Below are 25,692 nucleotides of genomic sequence, written 5' to 3'. Positions count from 1 at the left end.
ATTCAATATAAATTAGAAAGTTTGCTGAGAGTTTTTCTGTCTCCCTTGATGGCAGCGGTCCAGAGAGCTCCTTGCCCTGATGCCGGACCCCTGAGCCCTTCCCTTCCTCCCAAAGCTGCAGCGCCTGCCGTGTCCCACATTTGCTGTCTGTTGCAGGGAGCGCACAGCTTCTACTGATAGAATGGGCTGAGTATCGTTCTTGTATATCTTATATTAGTATCAGTAGCAATACTGTTTTTTTATTATTAATTATTTAGTCTTATCCTATTAAATCTGTTTATATTTCAGCCCTCATGTTTCCTTGTTTTCCCCAGTTCCCCTTCTGGGATGGGGAGGGGTCATCAGGTGATAGAGTAATTGTCTAAATGACAACAAACTGTTACGGGTTTTCTGAAACACTAATAGGAAGCAAAGCTCATTACATTGCTTGGCAAATTAAAACTTTTGCTGTTCAGAATTACATCAGCTTGTACTCCTATCTAATTAAAAAATAACTAATTATTTCCTTACCCGAAGCTTTATTGTGCCAGCCATTGGAAAAACAAGCACGCTGCGCCTAGGAAGGCACAGCACCAACTAACTCTGGCCTTTGACGGAATTGGTGTGTTTGTTAAGATCTTAGAAGTAATACAGTGCTTTTCAGGGTCCAAGAGTAGCGTTCGTTTTCTTGAGGGAAAGGCAAACCAAGACAAAAAGCATTTCAAATAGTTTTAACTTCAGCATTAAGGCCTAAGCCGAGTAGAATTTTTGTAATCCACCCTGACATGGATTTAAGGCTTTGGGCGAGGCTTCTTACATCAGAGAACAGGAGCGCGTTCCCCACAGCTTACAGTGCAGTTTGAATGCTGGGTTATACTGCAATGCGTTACTCTGAAGCAACGTTTAAGGCCCATCTAAGATTTTGCTATATTTATTTAAGCCATAATGTTTTAATGTTTGAGGGAAATCCTTACTTCCTATTTTACCGTCATCACTGCATGCTGCATTTTTCACTCTCCTCTATTAGGCAGCGTGCACTTTAGTGGTACCCGGAGTTCTTAAAACATCTTCAGAGTTACTGCTAAATATTTCTGAAAATGAAATAGCAAACATAGTGCAGATGCATGAAAAGCTTTACAAGTAAAGAAAGGTTTCCAGACATTTATTTCTGGAACTGTACACCAGGTATTAAAGTACAACAAATACAAAATAATGCTCAAAAAAATCAGTGTTTATGTACAAATATTAAAACCAATGCAACAATAGCGACTTCCTCTTGAACATCTGATACTAAAACATGTTCCGATTGTCACTAGATTTGTTGTTATGCACAGGGTACTTACTTTGAACTGAGAATAACTGGAATCTCTGTTTTATTAGAAGAACTATAACCTTTCCTACTGTATTTTACAATTGATAGCATCTTCCTTCTTCTTTCAATGAAAAATAGGAATAAAAAAAATAGTAACCTTGTCATTATTTTATAAATTACTGTATTTAGTTTCCCTGTCTGTAGAGAATGTGCTTGTAATGCTAGGCAAATAGTGTCCCTGTTGGTCAGTTTATCCATTAGTTTACATTCAAAGTTGAAATACTCACTAGAGACTTTGGTTAAATTAAGTAGTATCACTATTTCTACTTGATCTGAAGTTTTCCTGTATTTTTGACCCTCAGTTTTAAAGATTAAAACCAGGAAAACATTGCACAATTCATTGACCTAATTGTACACAATTTAGTATTCCTCAACCAGTATTGTACATCCTTCAAGTAAAATCAGCAGTTGGACCATGACAAGAGGAAAACTAAACATTCAAAAACCTAGCATGAGAAGATGACTTATGACTAACCAACGTAAAAGTATTGCTATAATCACAGCACCAGTTACACTTCTAAATGAATCAGCTACCCTCTTCAGGTTCCCTGTACATAAAAAGGATACATTTACCAACACTGCAATTGCCCATTATGGATTTTTTGGTTTGTCTGTGTGAAGAAAAAGTGTGGCAAAGGACAAAGAATTCATCACAGTTTGTTATAAGAATTGTGCTTCACCGTCTAAGAACCAAGGCTATGTAATTTCTTTGTGTGGTTGCAATTCAGTTATCTTCATGCTGACTTTCAAAACGCAATTCTTTTAATAAACAGTAACAAGTTCTCCATTTAAATGTTTAAACTGAGAGAAAAATAACTAAGTCCAGCTTTAAAAAGAAAAGTTCAATAAATAGCTATTTTACATGGATAAAGTCATAGTGGTACAAATTTATGAATGTCACATCAAGCATGCACAAAAATGTTCCTATACACAGAAGTAGTCAGAAAATATTGAAATAGATATCTAAAAAGATATGAAGAATTTACATATTTACAAAATCTTGCAAATTATTGCCTCATTTTAACAAGGAATTAAAAGTAAACGATACCAGCTAGCTAGCCAACAGGCTAAATAAGATCAACATTTAAAAATCTATTAGACTAGCCGGAATTCATTTTTCTCTCATATCGTTTTCTCAATTTTGGTCAAAAGTCTTTATTAAATAACTAAAGTGTCCATTCAACTTGCTGACAACCCAAACCTTAGACAAGTCTCTGTCTACATTAAGAGCCCAGCAATGCATAGATAAACTGAATATATTACTGCATCAGCTAATGAGAATGGGCATGTTCATTTAAGTGCAACTGGTATAAGCATTCAGTCATCTTTGTATAATCACTTTTATACAGACCAGCCACTCACTGTAAACCCATAGATAAACTTGAATGTATACGAATGGAGGATTATGGCCAGTATTTTACAAAATTACATAAAATGTGTTGATTCATAAACAAAAGAAACAAGGTACAAAGTTCAGCACAAAACACAGCAACAAGAAGCTGACAACTTGGCTAAAAATGTCAGAGTACAACACAGGGCCAAGGCTATCTGTTACTTACTGTGTACTTACTAAAATTACATATTTCAGATGTGGAAGTTAAGAACTGATTACAACATTATCTCTACTTTTGTCCACTGTGCTAAACTAATTTGCTTTTAATATGGTAAATGTGCTACTGCGTAAACATTTCAAAGCAATCTTCATTACAATGCTGTGAAGAAAACTCCATACGCTGCATCCAAAACTCAGGCTGTCAATGCAGTTCACAGTATGCGTAATAAATACCCTCTTCCCTTTCAAATATTAAAGTTACTACTTCCTAATTACCAGCATAACCTTGAAGCAACTATTACAAACATCAATAACGCAAAATTAATCACTTGAATAATGAAAACAAAGTAGTGGCAATTAAATTTGTAATACAAACAGTGCAAAGAAAAAGCATGGAGGGAAAGGGGGTAATCCTATTGAAGTAAGGTTCAGATTCTCATGAAAAAAACCTGCAAGTTGTAGGCTACAACAACATGTTACAAGCCAATACTTTGTTTGCTTTGACTCTCTCACAAGAATTAGAACAAACGTTTGCAAGACAAAGTTCCTGGATGGCTAAATTGCACTCAATGTTAAAAACAAAAAAATTTACTGAAGTTAAAAAGTTGCTTTTATGGGAAACATTTTTACTCATCCTTTCCTATTTGACCAAAGTAGTCAAGTGCCATTTTTGAGCCAATGACTTGCCAAAACAAGTAAATGCAAACCACTCTAAAGAAAAACTTTCAAATACATACTTCAAGGTTCTACTATTCCTGTATAAACTAGATAGTTCCTCCAACCTGTAACACCTTGAACTGCAGTGCTACAAACAATTTACTATGTCTTCCAGATGTAGACTGTTTTGTTTAGTGGTAAATCCTAAGCTGTGCAGACTGTAGCTTTATACAGCATCAGCTGCCTTAGGAAAGCTAAGGTACACGATTACGTTACTCTTAAGAAGTCGTGGACAAACCCCATCCGAATACAGTATAGCCTAAAACGCCTCTGTTTAAGCCAATAAGTAAGTTTAAAGTACACAGATACCTATGGCAGCATAATTACTTCTGTGTAAGGTAGCCATGGCCTATCATTTTGCAACAGCATCAAAGTATAGGTCTTCACACTTTACTCATGTCAAGTCCCTTGTGCTAGCTTCCACCAAGATGAACTTGCTGTTTTGTAAACTGAAGTGCTCTAGTTTAGTATCACATGAGAGAAGGTTCCATTTAAAAAACATCCTTGTATGTTTGTGCAGTTTAAATTAAAGAAACCCATCCCTGCCTTTATAAGAAAAAAATAAAATAAAATGCTACATTGAGCAGGGATCAGGATCGGTACCTGTAAACATTGTTATTCCACTGCATCCGGTACGGCAAAAGTAACTTAGACTAAAAAGCCACTCCAATCCGTTCAGAACTTCTGTGCTGGTTTTGAAATGGTGGCCTCCATCTACAGGCTTTAAAAAAACTGAAGCAGAGCTTAAAGCTGCACCACAGAGTTCTCTTAGTCCCAAACTCTGCCAAACATCCTATGACATTTCCACATTTATGGACTGAAAGAAGAAATTACTCTTGATAAATCAAGATATAGTTCTATACATACAAAGACATCACTGATGTCATAAAGTTCAAACTTCCAGTGAAAGACTAAGCAAACCTGATAGCTCCCATCAAGTTTACTACTACTGCATAAAGTACCCACTGTTTGTTCCGTTTTCCAGAGTCATTCTGAGTGAAGGGCTGCATGTTGGTGAAGAGCGTGGGTACTGATAAAACCATTTGTCTCATTTGCAGATAGACTGCTGAAGTCAGCCACTGAAACAGCCATTTTGGCACTGGTAATGTGGTGTGTGTGGTTCTCGAAGTCCACACCAAGGTTATTTACAGAGACATCATTCATGAAGGATTCTGGGACAGCAATTCCCATTTTCAATCTCTTCGTGGGTCTTTCTGTCTCCTCACTGCACATGTTCATTGGGTTTAGCTCTGAATGATAAAAGCCAGTCTCAAATAAATTAAAACAATCACTTTCACCATTGCTAGGCAAGTTAAGCAACTCTTCTGTTCCGACAGGCACATGATTAACTGGTGCTCGGGGTAAGCTGTCCATAGGAGGAAAGGCGTCATCCAGGCAGTTCACGTCTGAAGTGTGGCAGACTGTAGCGACACTGTTTGTCAACGCTGGAATAAAAATGAATACAAATGCAAATGAAATAGTTGTTTGCATAGTTACAACAAAAAGATATTTTTTTTTTTCTCAATTTACCCGTCAACTCATTGGCAGTGATAGAGTTCAGAATGCTTAGTTGTTGATCAGGAATGGTTTCTGTTCGACTATTAGATGTTAAGGCTGAAGAATGCACTGCTCCACCAAGGGCTTCTGCTTCATCTACCAAACGATCCATGTAGTCCCTAAAAGAATATTGCATCCATAATGTATTACTTAACTGTAAAACAAGGCCTAAAAATAATGATGGATTTAATTTCAGTTGACACAGTCGCTGCAGCATTACACTGCAATGACAGAAGGAAAAAAAAAAAATCTTCTCTATTTATGAGTAGCAACAGAAAACATATTGCAAGAACGTTTTACTTACGTAACTCCTGGATGATGGTTATATCTCTTCTTTCCAAATCTTGTTTGCTGAGCAAAGTAATCGTAACGCTCTGATTTCTTCCACATGTAATAGAAAGCCACACACTCAGCAACTGTTCTGGTTCTTACCTAAAAGAAGGCAAGAAGAATTGACAAGATTAATGCAAAGACTTACATTTTGTCATCTCCCCAGTTCCTGTGCCTGCAATATTGTTAGTTTTATTGTTCTAGCATCTGGAACAAAACGATTACATTAGGAGACCTCAAAGAGCTCTACAGTATCAAGTAAGTATTGCATTTTTTCTACTGTATATTTTATTGGCTTCTTTAAAGCTAGACTGAAACTGTATCTACATCTGAAGCATTCATATATATAAATATGTATAACAATTTTTAAACTGTCTGTAGGATAGACTCTCTGTTAAGATGGGAAAAGCTGAGCAAAGCAATGACCTAAGAGAAGCGAAGTGGAAAAGACTCTGGGTACTTATTCCTTTTGGGAAAGTCCAGAACTCTGGAGGCTTTGACAACAAATAATCACAACAGTAAATGCTTAAACAACAAAATAAAACTGTAGTCTGGGTTGAGAAGGTATAAAGGACTCTAAAAACTCATTTTGATCTATGTTAACTGTTTGTCTTTTTCTCCAAAGTGGAGGTTGATACGTGAAGTCAGATTCTTGGAGAAGTCATTACTCCTATCTATATTCTTAACAACTCTATCCGTTTTTAGATGCAGAAGTATTTAACATTGTCAGCCCACAGTTCCAGTTTAAGTTTTACAAATAGAATATACAACTCTACCCAGATACAGCCTGGCAGTAAACTATACTTGAGCTTAATCAAACTTACAGAAACATCAGAGGCGAATCCAAAATGCCTTGGGTGTAGTAGTAAACCTTGCTAATTTAGACACAAACATACCAGGCAGGGGAGGAAATGAACAGATGTCCATATGCTAGCATATGAAGTCACAGTTTACAATGCTTTGCAGTACAGTGGTAAGGAACTATCTCTTATTAAATTTCTCCATGCGCTAGATCTTGTCTCATTGATACTTTCCATATACAAGTGACATCAGCTTATGCTCGATCCCAGAACTTTCGCTAAACTCTCTGGCATTTTACCTACTTGGAAAAAAACCCAGTGGATTTCTTAGACAAAGTCTGGTCCGTAGTGACAGATACATCAATGCACGTACTTTGTCGCATGTTGGAAAAAATATTTCAAAATTATTTCTTTGCATCTCTGATGAATTACTGTTAATTGGTAAGGTTCATCTAAAATCTGAACCACCCAAATATAACTAGTTAAACCAGATATTGAGCAGGACTAGCTCGCTGTTGTTGAACAGCAACCACAACCCTATAAAGTTTAGCTGAAATACAACAAAAACACCAGACTCCTAAAGAAAAAAGCCTTCAAGGTGGTAACAAAGCATAAAGGAGATATACAGAAATTTGGAAACATCCATATTGTCAACTGTTGCTTTTCAATCAAAAGAAAAAAAAAAAAAAAGGGGTCTATTCTTCAGGCACACAGGAATCAATCAGAAGCAATCCAGATCAAGATTAGAACTCCTTTGCTGGCCAGAAAACAGAATACTGATGGATGAATACACTTTCTGAAAACACAAAAGCTAAGCCTGTTTCTGTAAACTCACACCTTCCTAGTGGCAAAAATAAATTAAGTAAAGATGCCTTTTCCCCTCCCACAACCATGGTATGCAAACAGTGTACTTCTAGGAGAGGCACACATTTAAGCTAAATTATAATATAAATGCATAAATGGAAGTAACGTCAACATAAGTTGATTTCACAGATAATACATTGACTCATCTTGCAACGTCTAGCTTTTCCAAAGACGTCTGAGGAAAAATTGGCTCAAAAATGCCAAGCTGGTTTTAGTGTGTTTGTTCTTATTTCACTCTTCTGCATGGCTTCTGACAAATGTGATTGCTTTTACAGATTTTCAGCATCGTTTCATCTACCAATTCTTCCATTTAACTGTAAAATACTAACCTTGTTTTTCTGTATGAGATGAAAGTCTTTTCCATAAATCAGAAGTGCATGTTCAAAGCTTCTGCATTCTTCTTCTGTCCATGCTGTCATCTCTTCTAGACAATTACAAAAGTAGCATGATAAACTTGATTGCACTCACTAACCTTTTACAAAGAATAAAATATTTGTTGCTAACGGATGAATATCCACATGCATTCCAAAAGACCTAATAGTTCAATTATTTAGATCCACTTCCTTTCCTCTACTGTACAGACATCCTACTTGAAATCTAACGTTCTTCTTTATAAAGACTCGTTAAAGAGTTTGATTTCTGAAATCTTTTATCCTTGATAAAAGGATACTCAAAAGGGCAAGGGACATTCAAAAGATTTATCATTTCTTAGTAAGTTTTTAATCAAAAAAACAAGGTTTGATAGCACCACTGACATATAAGTGAGGCAATTTTTCTCAATATTTGTTCTTACATAGGATCCAAAGAACAGTGGTGGTTGGAAAAAAGAGTGAAGGAACAACCTGTTGTGGTGGGTGTCATCTGTCCCGTCCCCCCCCAACTGAACGAGCAGTACATCGATTCAGGCATCACTGACAAGCGGTCCTGGTTGAGGTCAGTCCCTGGCTGGGACTAGACAAAACTACAACCGCCACAGCTGCACACACACCAAAGGGGTGACTGACTGTGAGCAGAAGTACCTGTAGGCCCCCCGAGCCCATGGAGCTCCCCTGCAGAGCAGCAGGATGCGCAGAGGCCAACTCCCCTCCAGCAGGGAAGGGACAAGGTTGCCCTTTTCAGGGCTGAGGCTCCCCTTACCCAGCCCCTGCTGGCTGGAACAAGGTGACACTTCACGCTAAGCCTAGAAGTATATTGTATGCTAGCGACATGTATATATATATATCAAGCTATAGCTTAATGGAAGCATAGTAAGTAGTAGTGTGTTTGACCACCGCCTAATTATCAATTATTGTTAAATCACTGTTTAATTACTATTCAATTATTGCTTAATTACAATTTAATTACCATCGATTAATTATCATTTCATCATTTAATCACTATTAAAACCTTTTCGTTTAACCCCTTAATGATGACTTTTCTTAATAATTCACCTGCGACAAAAATAAGGGTAGTTGGCAGGATGACAGATTCAGTAACAGACTACTTACGGAGGCATGGAATTAACCCTTCACTGAAATTTTCAGATGACTGGGTGTGTGAAAAGCAGGGTAATTGGAATAAGGTAAAAGAATAGTTGAATCTGAAAAGGGAATCTGAAAGATGGTAAAGAGAAGGTAATAATAATATAAAAGATGTTGAAGAGGTATTTAGGAGATGTGTATCAGTGTAAGGAATATGAAGAATAAGAAATGAGAATATTACAAGGTGAGGTTGAACAAAGAAAGCGACAAGAAACGCTGTTACCTCTGCTAATAGACCAATTGCTTCAACAGATAAGGGAGGAAAAAGAAAAACCCAGAAAGGCAGAGGATAAACTAGAACTCATGATAATTCCAGCCCCCAGCCCAGATTATGTTAGATCTGGATGGCGTTTGGGGACCAGGAGTGTTCTTGAATGAGGGACTATCCCCTAACACTGAACCCACTCTATTACCCGCTCACTAGTGTATTGGGCAGGAGGGAAAGACCCTCGGGATAGAAGGGAGCCCACTGATATATCAATAAGATCATCAAATGAACTTTTCACTGCCGTTACAACAGCAGCCTGCCTTCAGGCTACGAACAACACAAGCGCACGTTGTGATGATTACCTTGTCTCTGCCCCTGTAGACCCCAAAGCCAAAAAACCAGTAATAAGGGGAGCCCCACCCCAGCTATTTTAAAATTATACCTCCCTGCAAAAAGGGACAAAATAAGACAAAACATAGAACATAACCATCAGGACAGTCAGGATGGACAACGTCGCATCCAACTCATCCCGACCTGAGCAGACTTGATGCATGGCATTGTAAATCATCGTTGAGAAATGGGGTGGGATGAACCAACACCCGCTGGGCGATTCCGAGCTGACGCAGACAACAGACGGATCCAGCAAGTAGGACAGACTCCCCAGAAGCCCCGACACTTTCCCTCATCTCATAAAGCCCCTGCTGAGATAGTAGACCCACAAAAGAGGCATAATAAGCCACAGAGGAAAGCCTTAGTGCTAGACATACCTCAGATAGCCATACAGGACCAACTGGCTGGGACTATACCTACTCTGATCCAGGCTTTTGAAAAACAAAAGGGGTATCAGGCAGTCTGGAACAAAGCAATAACCATCTGCTCCTCAAGATCCCATGAATAACCCTTTCAGACTTCTTAAGGAGGGACTGCAAATCTCTCTTTTTTAAAAAAACAAAAAAGATAAAACCTGCAGTTTCTAAGATGGAAATCAGTTTTACAAACAAGAACAACAAAAAAAAAATCACTTAAAAAAGAGTAAGACTTTTAAAACAAAGTAGCTCCAACTATTTGAATAGGTCACTTTTGTCTCAAGTATTGATGCTTTCCTATCTTGATTATGGCTTTGGGTCTGTATATAATTAAGAAGGGATATTTCAGGCATCTTACATTCACAATGATGATCCAAAAAGTTTCTGTTTAGCTGACATTTAAAGCCAATGGGGGAAAAAAAAAAACACATTTCAAAACATTCCTGTAAGCACACACTGGAACCAAGACCTTTCTGCTCCCAGATAAAGGCGATAATCATTCCACTGCAAGGCCATTTTCTTTCTTTCTCACCCCATTAATTTTGCACTCCATACTACAAAGTTCTCAGGCCTCAAAAAAGAAAAGATCTCCACGTAAAGTCTCCCTGTTAAGAAATTATCTTGGGAGTGGCAGATTTTTAATTCTCATCTTGAGAATAGCAGTGAACTTCAGTGGGTAGAGTAGGTCACAGCATAACGGTTAGTGTAAGAGTCAGGCACCAACAGTACTGTCATTCTTTACCATTTTTAATGGGGGTGTAACAAGTCCCATCTGACTTGATGCAGTGGGGAATAGGAGTGCAAGTACTAGTCCTTAGGAAAGAATTCTGGGCTCTGAACCACAAATGGGCAGAGGCATTTTTCAATCTTGAAACAGGAATCTAAATCCTAGAGAAGTGTGGGATTTAGGGATACAACCCTGCAACTGGTACTTCCTTATTATTTAGGACTACACAATCTGTTCTTGTACATGAGCTTTATGAAGCACCGCTCTGATAGTCTTTATTGTCCCCTTCAGCTTTACCTTACATAGTTAGCTTGCACAGCACCTAATTTGTGAACACTCAAGTTCCCTTTGAACTTGAGTGTAGGGAATATCTGTCGGAATATCAATTTATACCAGGGCTTATACTCCATTTCTGCTTTATGCAACACATATGTTGACACCCAGGACAAAGAACTGTCTTTGCTAAATGATGAACTCTGATTTTCATTTAAGGGAGTAACAAAGTTGGGGACAAAGAAGATGGAAGTCTTTTTTCCACTGTTAACTCAAGTAAAGCTCTCCACGCTCTACCAAAGACCTACGGAACAGTGGAACCAGTTTAGGGCTGGCATAGCACAATGTTAGCACAGTGAAGAATAGAATGGGGCTTACTTATATAGCCAGCTATGTTTTCCTGATTTTGGATAAATGTCATAAGATTCTAATTGATCATGATCGCAAAAGGATACCATAATATGGGTGAGAACAGCCTTATGGGAGCAAAATCACCACTCCCGCAACCCCTCTCCTCAGTTTGTGCCAGGAGGAAAGAAGGGACGAGGAAAAGCTGATCCTCAACCTTTATACAAGTTGCAAACTCCTCTAGCAGGAATTTCCAACTGGCCCCAAGTCAGAATACACCTAATCTGTGCTAAAGACATCATGGAAAGGTATGTGCTCATCAATCTACTCAAGGTTTTTCTACACTTTTTTTTTTATTCTTTTTTTTTTTTTTTTTTTCCAAACACAGATTTTGGAAAAACCAAGTACTCTTTCTTACCCTGGGATGCCTTTCCATTTGAGCAGTATCTCTCAATTGCTTCTTTAACATTATGGCTACTTTTAAGAAGTTCATACAGCGCCTATAAAGTAGAAAAAGTCTTTAGAAAGAGTCAAAGTTTGCAAACATCCAATCTAGACTTCTAAAACTAGCCTTTCAGTGAGCATATATGATGTAAAGAAAAAGAAGATTTATCTCTACACATGATGAAAAATTTAAAATAGCAACCAAAACCACCCAAAAGTTGAGGTAAGGTTTAATTAAAATGTGAAACATTATATGCAATTATTAAAAAAGCTGGATTTGTCAACAGCATGGCAATCGGAAACATCAGAGATCACAACACTGCCAACGTTCAAATACTTGTAATTTTAAGCATGTGCTTAAAATCACAAATAAGATCCTGACCCCAATAACATCTAATTAAAATAAATAAAGAAATTCAGTATTGCTGCCTTTATAATACAAGGCACAGAAAGAGAGCACACGTTAATTACAAAGCAATCTGTCACAAACGGAACAGGATATAAAACATACTTGTTCATTGTCCCGCGTATGTAGTCCTTCAGGAATTCTGCCAATCGTTTTTTCATTTCCTGTTCTTAAGGAGGTTTCAAAAAGGTATTCTTTAACTTTACTTTCTGAGATCACATCAGGTTTCCAAAGTAAATGGTCTTCATTTTCATAGGCTGTTAAAACAGAAATCCATTAACACCAGGTGTGACATTTTTAAGGCTGTAACATTAAAAACTATTTCAGAAAGACACAGAACAGGAACGCAGAAGTAATCAAATCAAGCACCATCATGCCACTTTTAAATTGCACCTCACTTTTTCCCCAAAAGCCTCAGTTAAAGGACAGACTCTGCTGTATGGCATGGCGAAGAGATTCAGGTTCCATGAGGATGAGGCAAGGGATGGAACTCTTGAGATGAAGAGTCTTTACAGAGGAGCAGCTTGTAGACAGCTAGACACTTAAGTCAAATTACGTGTATGTATTCTTCATCTTCATATAAACAAACTAGCAAAACCATTCACAGTTTTACTCAGCTGTTTTCAAAAAATAAACTATAGTTTACTGTAAAAAAGTGTAGGATATTGCTTTAATATTTCAAATATTACATGTCAAAAAAAAAAAGAGGAGGTGGCTAATGAGACATTTTCAACTAAAATTTGCTAAAAATTACTTACAGAACGGGAATCTAGTAGGTCTCAGTGTGGTAATTTGTTTTTCCATTCACTAACAACTGAATGCTGTTAAGAACTTGTACGCTGCATACTTTACAAGCAATCAGGATGTATAGTCCTCCTTCATAGTACACTGAAATCATATATGCACCTCTTAAGTAGCTTATTTGAAAGACAATCTATTGGAAATAGGCAAGACATGGCCTGAACCTTTGTCAGTCTGTGCACATGCTTCAATTCTAGACTAAACTCTAAATCCTTTACTCTGACAGATGAGATTAACATTGCACATAATGTTTCACATACTCTCTTGGCAATACAAAATTAGAGTTCTTCAATTCAAACACAAAAGCATAATGGCTGTTAGAGTAGAAGGGATGAAGATTCTCAAATCTCTCGTAAAACTGCAGGAAACAACATTAAACTAAGGTGAAGAATAAAATTACATCTCTGAAAGTTCTGTTATGGCTTAAAAACACAGAAAGCTTTCAAACAGACGTGTTACAAGTGTAAGGTTTATAGAAGAGCAGAACTGCCTGCTAGCAAAATTCTGGCAGCTGGGACTACAGAGCAGACATACAAGCCCGTTTGCCGTCAGAAGCTCTTCAGGGGGTACAGAGGAGGCTTTCACAGAATGATACACCCCTACAGCCAGGTCCAACCTCTCCCAAGCACTGCTGACACTCACCTTCGACCTCCCTTACCCACCAAGACAACCCACCACTTTTTGCTGGAGTCCATGGCTGATAATCTCAAGAGGAGCTCCTCAGGCTCTCCAGTCTGGGAGCTACCTCTTTGCTCTTGGCCATGCCACCAGACAAGAGCGTCACTGGTTCTCTCTAGCACCAGCTCATTCCACAGAAAGCTGTCAGATTAACCCCTTCCTGGTCATTCTCTGGTTACTTACTCCTCCGTTTCTTACAACTCATAAGCATCATGCTTGAATCTTAGAAAATAGGAGGCTTCCCTAAATCTCTTAAGCAACACAAGAGATGTTCACTCGCTAATGCTTCCAGCTCCATTCATACCAAACATTCTTCTTCTCTACTGCAAAGAATCATTCTTCAAAAAAGCAGCTGATAATGAGAAGACTTGATATACTTCGTTAGAATAGTATTCCTATGAAATATTACAGTTCACATAGAAGTAACTTACAGAATGTTGAAAATTTACAGAAAAGAACCGAATGCCCTTCATTTATTAACAGATCCCCCAAATTGTTCCTTAATTTCACAGATGTCCACCCATGAGCAAATTTCTTTCATTACTTCCTTTTTGAATTCCATAGCTATATGTGCTATACTTTTCTCACAATGAAGGCTTCTAAAGATACAAAATAAAACTCTATTAAGTTCTTTTTTTTTTACTCTAGCACAATTGCCGTTTTTAACCAAAATTTACACTGGAATAACATCATACTTAAAACATCGTATTTTTAAAAAGACAGTGTGCCCTGAGACCTACATCTTCTAGTCATGCTATGGAAATTTAAAACCGTTTATTGCTTTGTTTTCCATATTCATTTTGTAATCCACACTGTTGTGCTTGGCACAAAATAAGCAAAGAAAAATACTGTTTTGAAGATCTTCAGTGTAAACTAAGTTACATGCTCACAGCCCAGTTATGATACTCACATGAAAATATTTCCTTCTAGACCCACGGTTTGTTGCCTCTTAATATTACTACATACTTCAGAATTAACACTGTAATCCAGCCTCCTATGTTTTCTTGAGAACGTCCCACCAAAGTTGAAGAATCACATTTCTGAGATATAATTATGTGGTTGCGTTACTTCAGTTTTCTAGTGCCTTTTTTTTTTTGTTAAGGTCTCTGAGACTTTAGCTAAGCCATTGAATTTACCTTATAAATTTAAATAACATTTTTCCATCAAGTGCTACGTATAAACATAAAATAAAAACAGTCAGAAGAACTTACCCTTTTCATCATCACTGTATCTGCCAAGGTAAAGTGGAATTTCAGCCTGGTACTGTGAACCAACCATTATTTCCTGAAGACGTAATGAAAAGATACAGAAAGTTATTAACTTAGTATTTTGTGTATGGAAGCATTAAAAATGCCACAAGCTGGCATTTGGCAAAGAATTCCAGTATTAAGGTACTATTTCAGATAAGTACTATAAAATTGAATGCATTTTTCTTAACAGTAAAGTTTTTTTAACTTTTTAAGATATAATTATTACCTTTCTCAAATCTTCAGATGAATTACCATTGTCTGCCTCTACGTCTTCACCATCTGATTCCTTATCTCCATCACACGTAGTGTTCGCTTCAGACACAAAGAAGTTTGGTTTTAGCTAGGAAGAATTTTCAGTTCAAACACAGAACTAAAAGATATCCTTTACTTTTGAAAGGAACACCTGCTTTTATACTGGAAGACACTCATCGCAAGTCTGTTGATCTACATTTCTATCAAACTAGTGTGAAGTCTGAAGGCACTGGTACTTGTACACTGCAGAACTGAAACAATTTCTAACAATCAAAAGGAAATGAGATCATTTTTCTTCATCAATTTTCTCAATAAAGACTTGTACCTTGCAGAAAAGATATGAGAAAAACAAAAACCTTCCAGGACTATGACTTAGACTCAGGTTAATCACAAAGAAAGTAAAGTTGAAGGCATGTCTTTATTACCTACTAAACCCTTTCATCAGAAGTTTTAATGGGCACTCAAAAGATTCCTTCAAAGCTGCCTCGGCATGAATTGAAGATACTGGAGAGCTATACAAAATGGAATATGCAAAAGACAGCAAAAGACTGCTTATTCCTCTTCAATCTTTTTTTTTTTTTTTGGACTCCAAGCAATTTAAATACAGTACTCCATAGAATAACTCGTATTTTAGAATCTGTAGTGCTGTGGTACTGGGTTCTGAAGTAATTCTATTTTTATAGCTGTATAATCCCCAGCAGAATGGAATCTACAGTTCTGATGCTATTAAAGCTATTTTGTATTCTCAAACTTCAGAAACAACATGCTCATAAACGGGGTTGCAATTTTAGCTTCATCACAACTAAACAGAATCACCAACATCAGAGACAATATCCACGACTGCATGGACTGAGGCTCTTCTCCTGTAGTCATTACCACAATCACCAGTCTATCTCTTTTTGTTGTTACAAACAGCAAGCAAGAAGCTAACCTGAATGCATGAAATAACAATATGCCTGGATAATCATAGGCAATTATTTTTTCCAATTGATGCGAATTTAATAAAATATCCTATATTATGTATTAGACATGTTTATCTAAAACTTAATGTTATCTTAGTATCTGAGGAATGGACAGAGATTGGGAAAAAAGATGAAACTGCCAACAGCACTGAGAGAACTGACATCTCCCTCCCTGAAATGGCGGACATTTGATTCTAAAACGTCCGGCCAAAAGTACTACTAGAGAAAGCAACATTCTCATAGAAAACCATGATAGCTGAAAACAAAGATGACTGTTTCTTAATTTTCAGTAAGATGGAGGGCTGATTTATTTTTTTTTTTATAAAGCTGCCGCACTTTCAGTGTGATATTCATTAACGGTTCACAAGCAATGTTTAAGTGCCAGCAATCCTGGGGTTTGCTTAACTGAAAGAAGGGCATTACAAATTTTAAGGGTTTTGTATCTCTCTTTCAATAAAAATGTGTTATGTTTATTACACAATTGGCAGCATGTAAAGGGCTACAATTACCGACGACTAAGGCAGCACATCCCCTTTACTATTCCCCTTCTCTAGAGGAATGAAAACCCCCAGGAACAGCTTAAGATACTTGCCAAATTAAAATTGTGATAAAAATCCTCCACTCTAACTAGCTCTAGTACTCCAGTGAACAAATGAGCTGCAACAGGCACTGAGGAATATCTTGTCCAGGTTGGATAACTGAACCACTGGTTCTCAGATCATTCCCATAATAGCTCCATGGGTAGTGAAATTTTGGTGGTCATAGGTTTATAGGCCTCATCCCATACAAAACCACTTTGGTTCACCCCATGAAGGCCTATGGAAAAATGATGAATGTGTGAAGGAACATGATCACAAAGAAACCGCATCCCAGTTCACATGTACGGGGTGCACGGAGTTGTCACTGGCTTAAAAGCAGCAGCAAAAATTTTAGTAGAGAAACACTAATTTAAAAGAATGGGCTACATGTTCATGTGATTCACTAACATATTGAAAATCATGAAGGGTATTCCTCAATACCACATTAACTATTAATTATGAAGTTACTGTATTTGTAATTAATTTTACTTGTGCTTTGAGCACAGTACCAAATATAAGTCTTTCAGGTAATCAGTAATATCAACCAAAGACAACATTCACGTACAACATCCTGGAAAGCACTGTTTCTCAATTCTCAGTGAAGTCAGCACTACTCTGCGATTTTGGTATTTTAAGCTAGGAAGCTATATATAACGCTGAAACTTTTTGAGTACTATCATAAAAGTTGGTTTCCTACATCTTAATGGCCGAGGAAAGAAGTCAGTAGCCTCATGGGAAGTAACTGATGGGGTCAAGTCATCAGCAGAGGACTGAGTTTCTTCATCATCACCCGACAAGAGGTCTTTAGCGATTTCCTCCTGTATCATTAAAATAAAAAAAATACCACCTCAGACTGACTATTAAGTGTAGACTGCTGAGCATTTAGATCCAGCAAACTGTAAGTCTCGTTAATTAAAATAAATTATTTTACCATAAATAAATTTAGCAGACCATAATCTGTTAATTAAAAAGCTAGTTTACTCCTCCTAAATCTAAGAACAAATATAACCATTTGTTTCAGAGTTGAACACAGGAGTTCATTTCCCCTTTGTCTTCTATTAAAATAAACACACAAGATACAACTTCTGCAAGCATCAATCTCAGATGTTCTTCCAACTGCTTCCAATGAAAAACGTGAGCGGAAACTGCCTCAAAACTTTAGAATTCTGTCATTCTTTGCATCACAGATATACCAAAGCTTTAAAAGGCTGCTACCCCTTAAACTCGGGGAGGAGGGGGGCAGGAAAAAAAAAAAAAAAAAAGCACCAGGCACTTTTGTAGACTTTTGCTGAGAGGACAGTTGCAGAAAATAGACAACCTTTACCTTCCCAAAACACAAAAAAATAATGTTTCTGTAAGTTAAAAAAGAAAGAAAGAAAGAAAGAAAAAGCACCCTTCCTCCACTAGCAGACATGTTTGAACCCCTCTGTATTAGAGGTTAGGAAGGGAAAGAACTGTATTAGACAACAAGCTGGCTACATTTTTGTAGCCTCAACACAATTGTGAATCCTAATGAGAATCAGATGTGCAGAGCCATCATTATAGCCTACTTTCTGTGGAGTTTACCATTACATCATACTCACAGAAAGTTTAAAAAAAAAAAAAAAAGACATTTACTTACTACCTACATACTTTATAATCTAAACTACTAGCTGCATATGCTTTATAGCCAAAAATCAGATTAAAATCTCAGAATTCAAAGTTAGCTGCAAGTGACAAAACCTGGAGTTTCAGGTTTTTACATCAATAATGCAACACATATAGTCACTGTACATGAAACAATCTCTCACTCTCCAAAGTTAAGACCTTTCCAAATGATATGCATTTGAAAGCAACATTCCAAAGCATTCAGGAGTGTATTTTTGATACTTGACATATGTGTTGGAAGCAGGAATTATAATTTTTGGACACTGCATATATCAAAAAACCCCACTGCTACTGGAAAAAAAAACCCAACCTATTTCAAGTTCTCTGGATGTGTTTTAGAAGAACTGTTAACTTACTCATTTCTCATTTGTAGTAACACAGTGCCATTGAAGTTGCTATGCATTTGTAAATGTGATTAATTAGAATCAGATCCTCAATATCCTCGAAAAAGAATGAATTCAGAATAATACTGTGTATTGAAATTAACAGAGACACTTATTTTGTAATATCAAGAGATAGTGAAATATAATTTAAGGTCACTTGGATTTCTGCTTTTAAACCGTAATACAGGAGAAAACAATTCTGACTTACTTTATCTAGAGTCATATCTGGAAGTTCATCTGCAAGTTCACTTGGAGAGCTATCCGCACTGGAACCTGCCATAACTGAAATCGTGGGTTCGTAGCCATAGAATGCCAGTAAATCTTCCAATGGCATGTTTCCTTCCTAATACAAGAGGATTTACAAACATTTCAACATATTGCCAAATACTTGTAAACAGTTCAGGCCTAAAAGGATAAAACATATTTTTGAAGAACAAAAGCAAAAAAATAAACCAAGAAAAACTTAATTGAAAACAGGAATATTGATAAAAGATTTAAAATATTTTCAAGCATAGGACTGAAATAATTCATAACCATGTCTCTTGGCATATAGTGAAGTCCCATCAAGCTACTGAAGAAAAGTGTTTACTGGATGGAACTAAAGAGTAATTATTAAAAATTTGCTCCTTATCTGATTCATACTGTAGAGCATGATTTGGCTGTAATTCCTCGAGACAGAAGATATCCTAGGAACATTAACAACCCCCTACAAGAGAAAAATGCAGAAAAACTTGAAGACTTTGGTCCTACATAGTTACACCTGCAAGTGCGCTGCAAACCCCCACAAAAGTGAACAAATGTAACAACTTTCAAGCCCTCCTTTCCCATCTCCCACACAATAAATTTTATGACCATTGACAAGATAATGGGAGAAAGACAACTAATGATACAGAAGGCAAAAATCAAGAGAGAGGCTTGATTTATAACTTTGTTTTTCCAAGAGTTTTTGATCAAATTATTTTAGTCAGCATCCTCACACTTGCATCCTAGTACAATCAATAAAACAATAAACAGTGAGGAATTTTTTAGTTACCTGATTCAAGCTATCAAGATATTAAAAATACTTTCCAATATTTATACCTTTCAAAGTTATATTACCTTTCAAAATTTCTTGTTGAACTCATACACTGATTAAATTACTTGTTTTCTTTAGTCAGCTAAGGTCTTGGTCCTGCAAAGACTTTTCATAATGGGTAAACGTAAACTCATGTCCAAGTCTTTCCAGGATCGGGACCTAAAGTAATAAAGCGTTAAAGATGAGCAGCTCTCAGTTCTTCTTCCTTCTATTATAGAAGCAATAAGAGAATTTTGTGGAATAACAAGTCCATTTTAACAACCAGCCTTGGCTAGCTGCTTCGCTATTGTAATTGCAAGTTCATAATCAGCGAAAACGTAAAGGTAGCAGGACAAGAAAAAAAAAATAATCAGGAGTGTAAACACTGCCAACTTCACATTCAGAAAATCTGTTTTCACATGGACTATAAAAACACAGCCTCATATCTGATGCTAAAAATTACACCTTTCTGGAACTCTGTTGACCAAAATCTGCAGTTATGCTGAGTGGTGTAAGTGGGTCACTGAACAGTAATGGAAGCAGCATCAATTTGTGGATGTTCAGCATTCAGCAGGCGTTTAAAATGGGTGATGCACTGCCACAGATGAACAAGAAGTGTAAATAGGAAAAACACGTAATTAAAGAGTGTAAAATGGAATAGGAAAAGCCAAGGAGCATGCTGGTCATTTTGTACACCCACCGAATGCCAAACTGATGAAACTCAAAGACACAGAACTACCATTTACAGAGCAAATGAATGTGATCCATCACGCCTAAAACAGCACTGTTTGTTTGCACATTGGAAAAGCAAAACCTGACCAACAGAATGAAATACAGATAGCTGTCACTTAACAAATGTATGCAAAATGTACAGTTTCAACTTATATCCAACTTACAAAAGTGAGAAGTGGTGAGCGATATTAGATGGTAGGACTCTAAAACCTGCTTCAGTGATTTCTTTACTGAAGTGAAAAGACTGCTAAATGACAAAGAAAACACGAACTGAACATAACACTAATGTCTTTGAGAAGCTAAGTTCAGCCTTTTTGTGAGGATGCACTGCTATATCCTTATCAAACCTGATTTTCTTTTCTTTTTTTAAACAAGCTGCAAAGGCACGTTGCAGGAAACTGCATTATACAATACAAACTGAGGAACTGGTTAAGTGTCCTTTTCACTAGAAAAGGTACAACATGTACGGACATTTATTGAGAGTGCGAGTCGCTCTTACCTTTTCTAAATCTTCAATTTCAGAGCTGAAATTTTTGCTTTCTTCCATCATTTCCTCTTCTTCAAGAGTTCGTTCATCATCATAATCATGTACCAGCATTTCAGCAGATGGGTCAAAGTCATGATCCTCAGACGATAAAGAGCCAACTATCAAAAACACCTAATTTGAGTCACTTTTTTCTATACCAATATATGAAATTACATCACAGAAAAAAATACAGTTGCATGAATTCTTTTACATACACGGTCAGAACTCTTAACGGAATAACTGGAACAAATACCTAACTAGTTGATAAATTCAGCTGTTTTAGCTGGTCTTCCCTTTTCATATTTGTAAATAATAGGTGCATTTTTCTCTCTTGCAGTATAGGGCACTTGGGAGAAGTACCTAAAGTACTGAAACAAAGTTTCAGAAAGTACAATTCCAAATTAATATTTTACTGAGTAAGGCTGTTCAAAACATCCTTGAAAACATCATTAAGGTACAAATACACAAGTCACAAAATTTCAGATACTGCAAGACCGTGATTTATAGACTCTGATTCTATGTATGTAATTTATATGGTAACATGCATAGTTCTTCACTGGTAAACAGACAACGGGTTATGGATCAGCTTCCTACTGAGAGCAAAATAAACAATGAGACTCACTTCAGATTAGTTTAGCCTTACAGATGGACCTTTTAAAGATGGGATTTTTAAAGATGCAAATATCTTGCACCACAAAGTCCGTGTTCTACAATGAAAATCACCGAATTACAGGGTTGTTTTGTTCTTTAATGTGCACTTTCCTACGGCTTTCAGGATGGAGAAAAGAAATGGACTAGGATATTTGCCTTCCACTTCTGGTTTCACCTTCTAGTCCTTACATACTAGTGCTCTGTTGCAATCCTTGGCTTACAAGCCGCAAATAAAAGGTTTGTTAAAAATTATTTCCACGTAAGAACTTATTTGGAAGTTTTGAAGGAAATAGCTACAAATTTTCAATCCACTTCAAAAAAATAAAGCAGCATCCCTCTTTGCACTGCTTCCAGCCTTGGAAGAGACTGTAGCTTATACTAACACTTCTGAGTCTTAAGGCATCTAACTAATTTCTCAGCAATTATGCTAAGTCTTCATTCTTTATATGCAGGTAATTAAAGTAAACTTTGTTTATCTTGTTTAAGACAATACTGTGAAAGTTCATAATATCATACTGTAGTGAACATTCAGGCCTAAAATGCTTTCTATCCACATGCTATTCATATTATGGTCTCATGGAACTTTCAGTATAGCTGATAACACTACTCCAATTACAATAACGACATTACATGTTGAATTTCCCTGCTGTTGGCCATCACACCCTGACCCAGTTTTAAGGAAGTGTCAGCTGCCTTAGTCTACTATACATTTTATATATGTATGCTCAAGATGATTACTTCTAATAGCGATTCTACCTCATTTTACATTTGAGTAACTCAAGTGGAAGTTCTATTCCACTCAGACTTTAGATAAAAAAGTCCCATTTCTACAGTAGCTCTGAATGCTCAATATCCCATTTAAAATATTTAAACCCATATTCAAAAATACAAGCTCAATAGATTTCATAAGCGTAGTTAAAAAAGAGGACAAACAGCCAATGCAGAACGCAGGTACACAGAGGCAAATACACTCCGCACGAACTTCTACGAGTAGCCCTGCTGATGTTAACTATGCTTGCTTGTGTAAAGTATTCCAAAGAACCTTAATGGCAGTTAAAGCCTTAAAAATTACTTATCATTATGTTTTTAAACATTTTCTGTTATTACCAAGAAGCCAAAAATTTACACAAGCCTGTAGTTATCAGCAACAAGAGAAACAGTCTCTCTCCAGGCTACAATGGCTTTACTGAGATGCTGACTTAAAAGTGCTATGAAACTTTGTTTTCATTTTGGGTTCCGAGCGGACAACTACTAACTGCCACCGGCGTTAAGGGAAAGGCGCCACAGCGCGCATCTCCTCCTAAAAATCTGGCAGGCGTCTAACTGCGTGCACATGAAGCACTAGGAGAGCTACGAGGGGACGAATTTAGGAAGGGGGAGGAAAGAGAGGGCGGCGGGCCGGGTGCCGACGGTGGGCGAGGACGAACCTGGGCTCGAACTCCCAAAAGAAGCCTGCGGGGAGAAGAGAGAGCGAGGTGAGAGCGGGCTCCCTCTGGCCCGGCAGCGGGCAGGGGCCATCATTCCACCTTCCCCCACCGCCCCCCTCGGCGCCGCTCCCCGCCGGCCGCGGCCCCTGCGTCCCGCCCTGTTGGCCCCTCCATCCCCTTCACCCGCTCCCATCCCTCCTTCCCTCGCTCCCTCTCCGCCGGCCGCTCTCCTTCCCTCCTCCTCCGCTGCTAGAACTCCCCGAGAGCCGCGCCCGGCCCCACCGGCGCTCCGGTTCCCCCCGGCCCGGCCCGGGCGGGACGTGACAGGGGCAGGCAACGGCGGAGGCAGCCGGACCGGCCGCCGCCTCTCCCCGACTCCCAGCCCGGGGCTCGCTCCTCCTCCCTCCCGCCGGGCGTTCCTCCATCGCCCGTGCTGCGGCGGCCCCGCCGCCACCGGCCCGGCCCGGCCCGGCCCGCGTCCCCCGGGGCCCGGCCCGCCGACCGCGCCCCCCTCCGCGCCCGGTCGCGGCCTGTCGGCCGCCGGCGGGCTGCGAACCCGGCACCCGCGCTGCGCGGCGCCCGCCGTGCGGCCTAGTCGCGCAGGCTCCCGCTGCCCCGGTGGCTCCGCCGGCCGCCCCCCCTCCCCCCGCCCCGGGCCGCCCCGGAGGCGCCTTACGGGGATGTGGAGGCGGGCGCGGGGGGTCTGCCGCCGGTGGGGCCCCCCGGGGAGCCGGCCGAACCCCGGCGCCCCAGCCCGCTTTCCCCGCTCACCTCCGCCATATTGGGACGATCGGGCTGAGGAGCAGCGCTGCGCCGAGTGCCCGGATGGGGCCGCTAAGCCAATGGCAGCCGCCGAACCCCAGCCGGAGCCGGCCGGGGAGGGAGCGGAGGGGCCGGCGGGACCGGGCTGGGGCGGAGGAGGCGGCGCCGGGGCAGGGGCAGCGACGGGACCCCACCTCCGCCGGCACCGCGGCCTCCCGCCCCGGCCGGCGAGGGCGCTCCGCCCGCCCGGGCCCGCCGTGCCCCGCCCGGAGAGGGCGCTCGCCGCCGAACCCGGGCCCGGAGGGGCGCGGCGCCGGCCGCCGCCCTCCACCCGCCCCTCCCGGGGAAGCCGGTGCCGGCAGAGGCTGCCCGCCCCGCGGCGGGGCACTCGCCGTGCTGCCGCAGGGGCCCCCGGGTCGGCTGGAGACCGCGTGAGGCCGCCACCCCCCGCCGGGGTCGGCCCGTCGCTGGCTGCCCCGGGGCTTTGCCGCCCTGTCCCGGGAGCGGGCGGTACCTGTCCGTGCCACCTGGGCTTCGGTCGGTGGCGGTGTGGAGGAGCAAGGCCGGCAGCCACACCAGCGCCCAGCTGTCCCGAGCAGGCAAGGAAATGTCAAAGCCTTCAGACCTCCCCGTTGCTGGCTGCCTGCTGTGACTTAGGAGAAAGTGGCATTTGCACTGCGTTTTTCTGTCTAAAAGTTGAGGTGTTTCACATGCAAGTAGTATCTGTTCCATTTTTTAGTGGTATTTTCTTGTCCTAGTACACATGAAGCAGGAATTGGAACATTTTCAGCTTGATTTCTTCATCCCGGGCTATAAAGACACATGCTTTTAATTTTGGAGTGTTATGGTTTGAGAAACCCACACAATTTATTGTCATTGAGACAATTATGCTATCACTCTGACGCCTCCCCACCCCAGAAGGGGAACTGGGAAAAACAAGGCAACCTGAGGGTTGAAATATAAACAGGTTTAATAGAATTAGACTAGATAATTAACATTAATAACCCTAAAGAACCAGTATTGATCCCGACACCAATATAAAATGCACAAGGATCATACCCAGCCCATTCTATCAGTAGAAGCTGTGCACTCCCCGCAACGGACTGCAAATGTGGGACACGGCAGGCGCTGCAGCTTTGGGAGGAAGGGAAGGGCTCAGGGGTCCGGCACCAGGGCAAGGAGCTCTCTGGACCGCTGCCATCAAGGGAGACAGAGGACTTCCCAGCAAACTTCCTACTTTATATTGAATGTGACATTCATGGGGTGAAATAGTCCTGTTGGCCAGCTTAGGTCAAGTGCCCGGGTCTTGCTCCTCCTCATCCCTGTACCTGGCAAGGCTTGAAAGCACCGAGACCTGGAAACCCATATACCATAGCTGGCTACAAAGTAAGTATTTTCACAAATTCAGACACTAAAGTCTTCTAAGAGTGCAATTTTTCCAAGTGTTAGAAGACTTAAGCCAGGACATGGAGTCACATGTTTATGCTTCTGGCCAAAACAGTGTCTGCCGTACTTGCTCTATTGGCTATTGCTCTGCTGGGGGGTGGTGTGTGTCACAGCACCACTCAGGTGCAGTAGTGTTGAGGTTTGGGCTGGACTGGCCACGGAAACAACAGATGCTCTCCCCAACCTGTCTCCTTTCAGAGAATGACAGAGAGAAAATAAGACAGAGACTTACAAGTTGAAAAGAAACTAAACTACTTTAATAAAATACTAATAATGAAATAATAAAAAGAAAATATAATACTATTAATAAGAAAATAATGAAATATATACAACCTGCATTGAGCTCTGAGGATGAGATCATGTCAGGTATCGGAAAAGTCCCAGACTGGACTTAGAGATGGATGGGAACTGAACTCCAGATCTGGATTCAGGAACATATGGACTGGGACCAAAGGCAGATGAACAGAGTGAGTCCTCCTCAGATGTCGGCCATTGAAGAAAGAGGCTGATCCTTTGATCCCTCAGCTTTTATACTGAGCTTGGGGCAGATGGCATGGAATACCCTGTTGGACAGTTTTGGGTCACCTGTCCTGTCCGCTCCTCCCCACAGATGCAACCCGTCTACGGTTTTCCACTTCTG

General features: G+C 39.8%; 1 protein-coding gene across 3 annotated transcripts; it reads right to left on the bottom strand.

Moving 5' to 3' along the window:
* Positions 1–1,125: 1,125 nt before the first annotated feature.
* MIER3 (MIER family member 3) lies at positions 1,126–23,876 on the bottom strand. 3 transcript variants are annotated; one of them, XM_063319788.1, is made up of 13 exons: positions 23,616–23,876; positions 22,845–22,869; positions 20,740–20,885; positions 18,663–18,797; positions 17,122–17,242; positions 14,859–14,944; positions 14,594–14,666; positions 12,009–12,160; positions 11,472–11,553; positions 7,501–7,592; positions 5,482–5,609; positions 5,151–5,296; positions 1,126–5,065 (listed from the first exon to the last, which is right to left on the bottom strand). In XM_063319788.1, the coding sequence occupies exons 1-13, from the start codon at positions 23,622–23,624 to the stop codon at positions 4,608–4,610; spliced, it is 1,653 nt and encodes a 550-aa protein (XP_063175858.1). In that variant the 5' UTR covers positions 23,625–23,876; the 3' UTR covers positions 1,126–4,607. The 3 variants fall into 3 exon arrangements, with proteins under 3 accessions (XP_063175858.1, XP_063175857.1, XP_063175859.1); XM_063319787.1 differs by having other exon boundaries at positions 7,501–7,595; positions 23,616–23,875; XM_063319789.1 differs by lacking the exons at positions 22,845–22,869; positions 23,616–23,876 and adding an exon at positions 19,553–19,688 and having other exon boundaries at positions 7,501–7,595; positions 20,740–20,876.
* Positions 23,877–25,692: the final 1,816 nt, after the last annotated feature.

The sequence above is a fragment of the Chroicocephalus ridibundus genome, chromosome Z (genome assembly GCF_963924245.1).
Source record: "Chroicocephalus ridibundus chromosome Z, bChrRid1.1, whole genome shotgun sequence".
Taxonomy (NCBI): domain Eukaryota; kingdom Metazoa; phylum Chordata; class Aves; order Charadriiformes; family Laridae; genus Chroicocephalus; species Chroicocephalus ridibundus.
Note: the sequence above shows the minus strand (reverse complement) of the source record. Positions and strands in the feature narration are given on the sequence as shown.

Bases quoted from the DNA above. Each gene is read 5' to 3' on its own strand.
- MIER3 (XM_063319787.1), bottom strand. The intron at 14,945-17,121 runs GTAGGAAACCAA...TTGTGTCTGAAG, and splicing joins CTTTCCTCGGCCATTAAGAT to CGAACACTACGTGTGATGGA. The intron at 12,161-14,593 runs GTAAGTTCTTCT...CTGTTTTAACAG, and splicing joins ATACAGTGATGATGAAAAGG to CCTATGAAAATGAAGACCAT.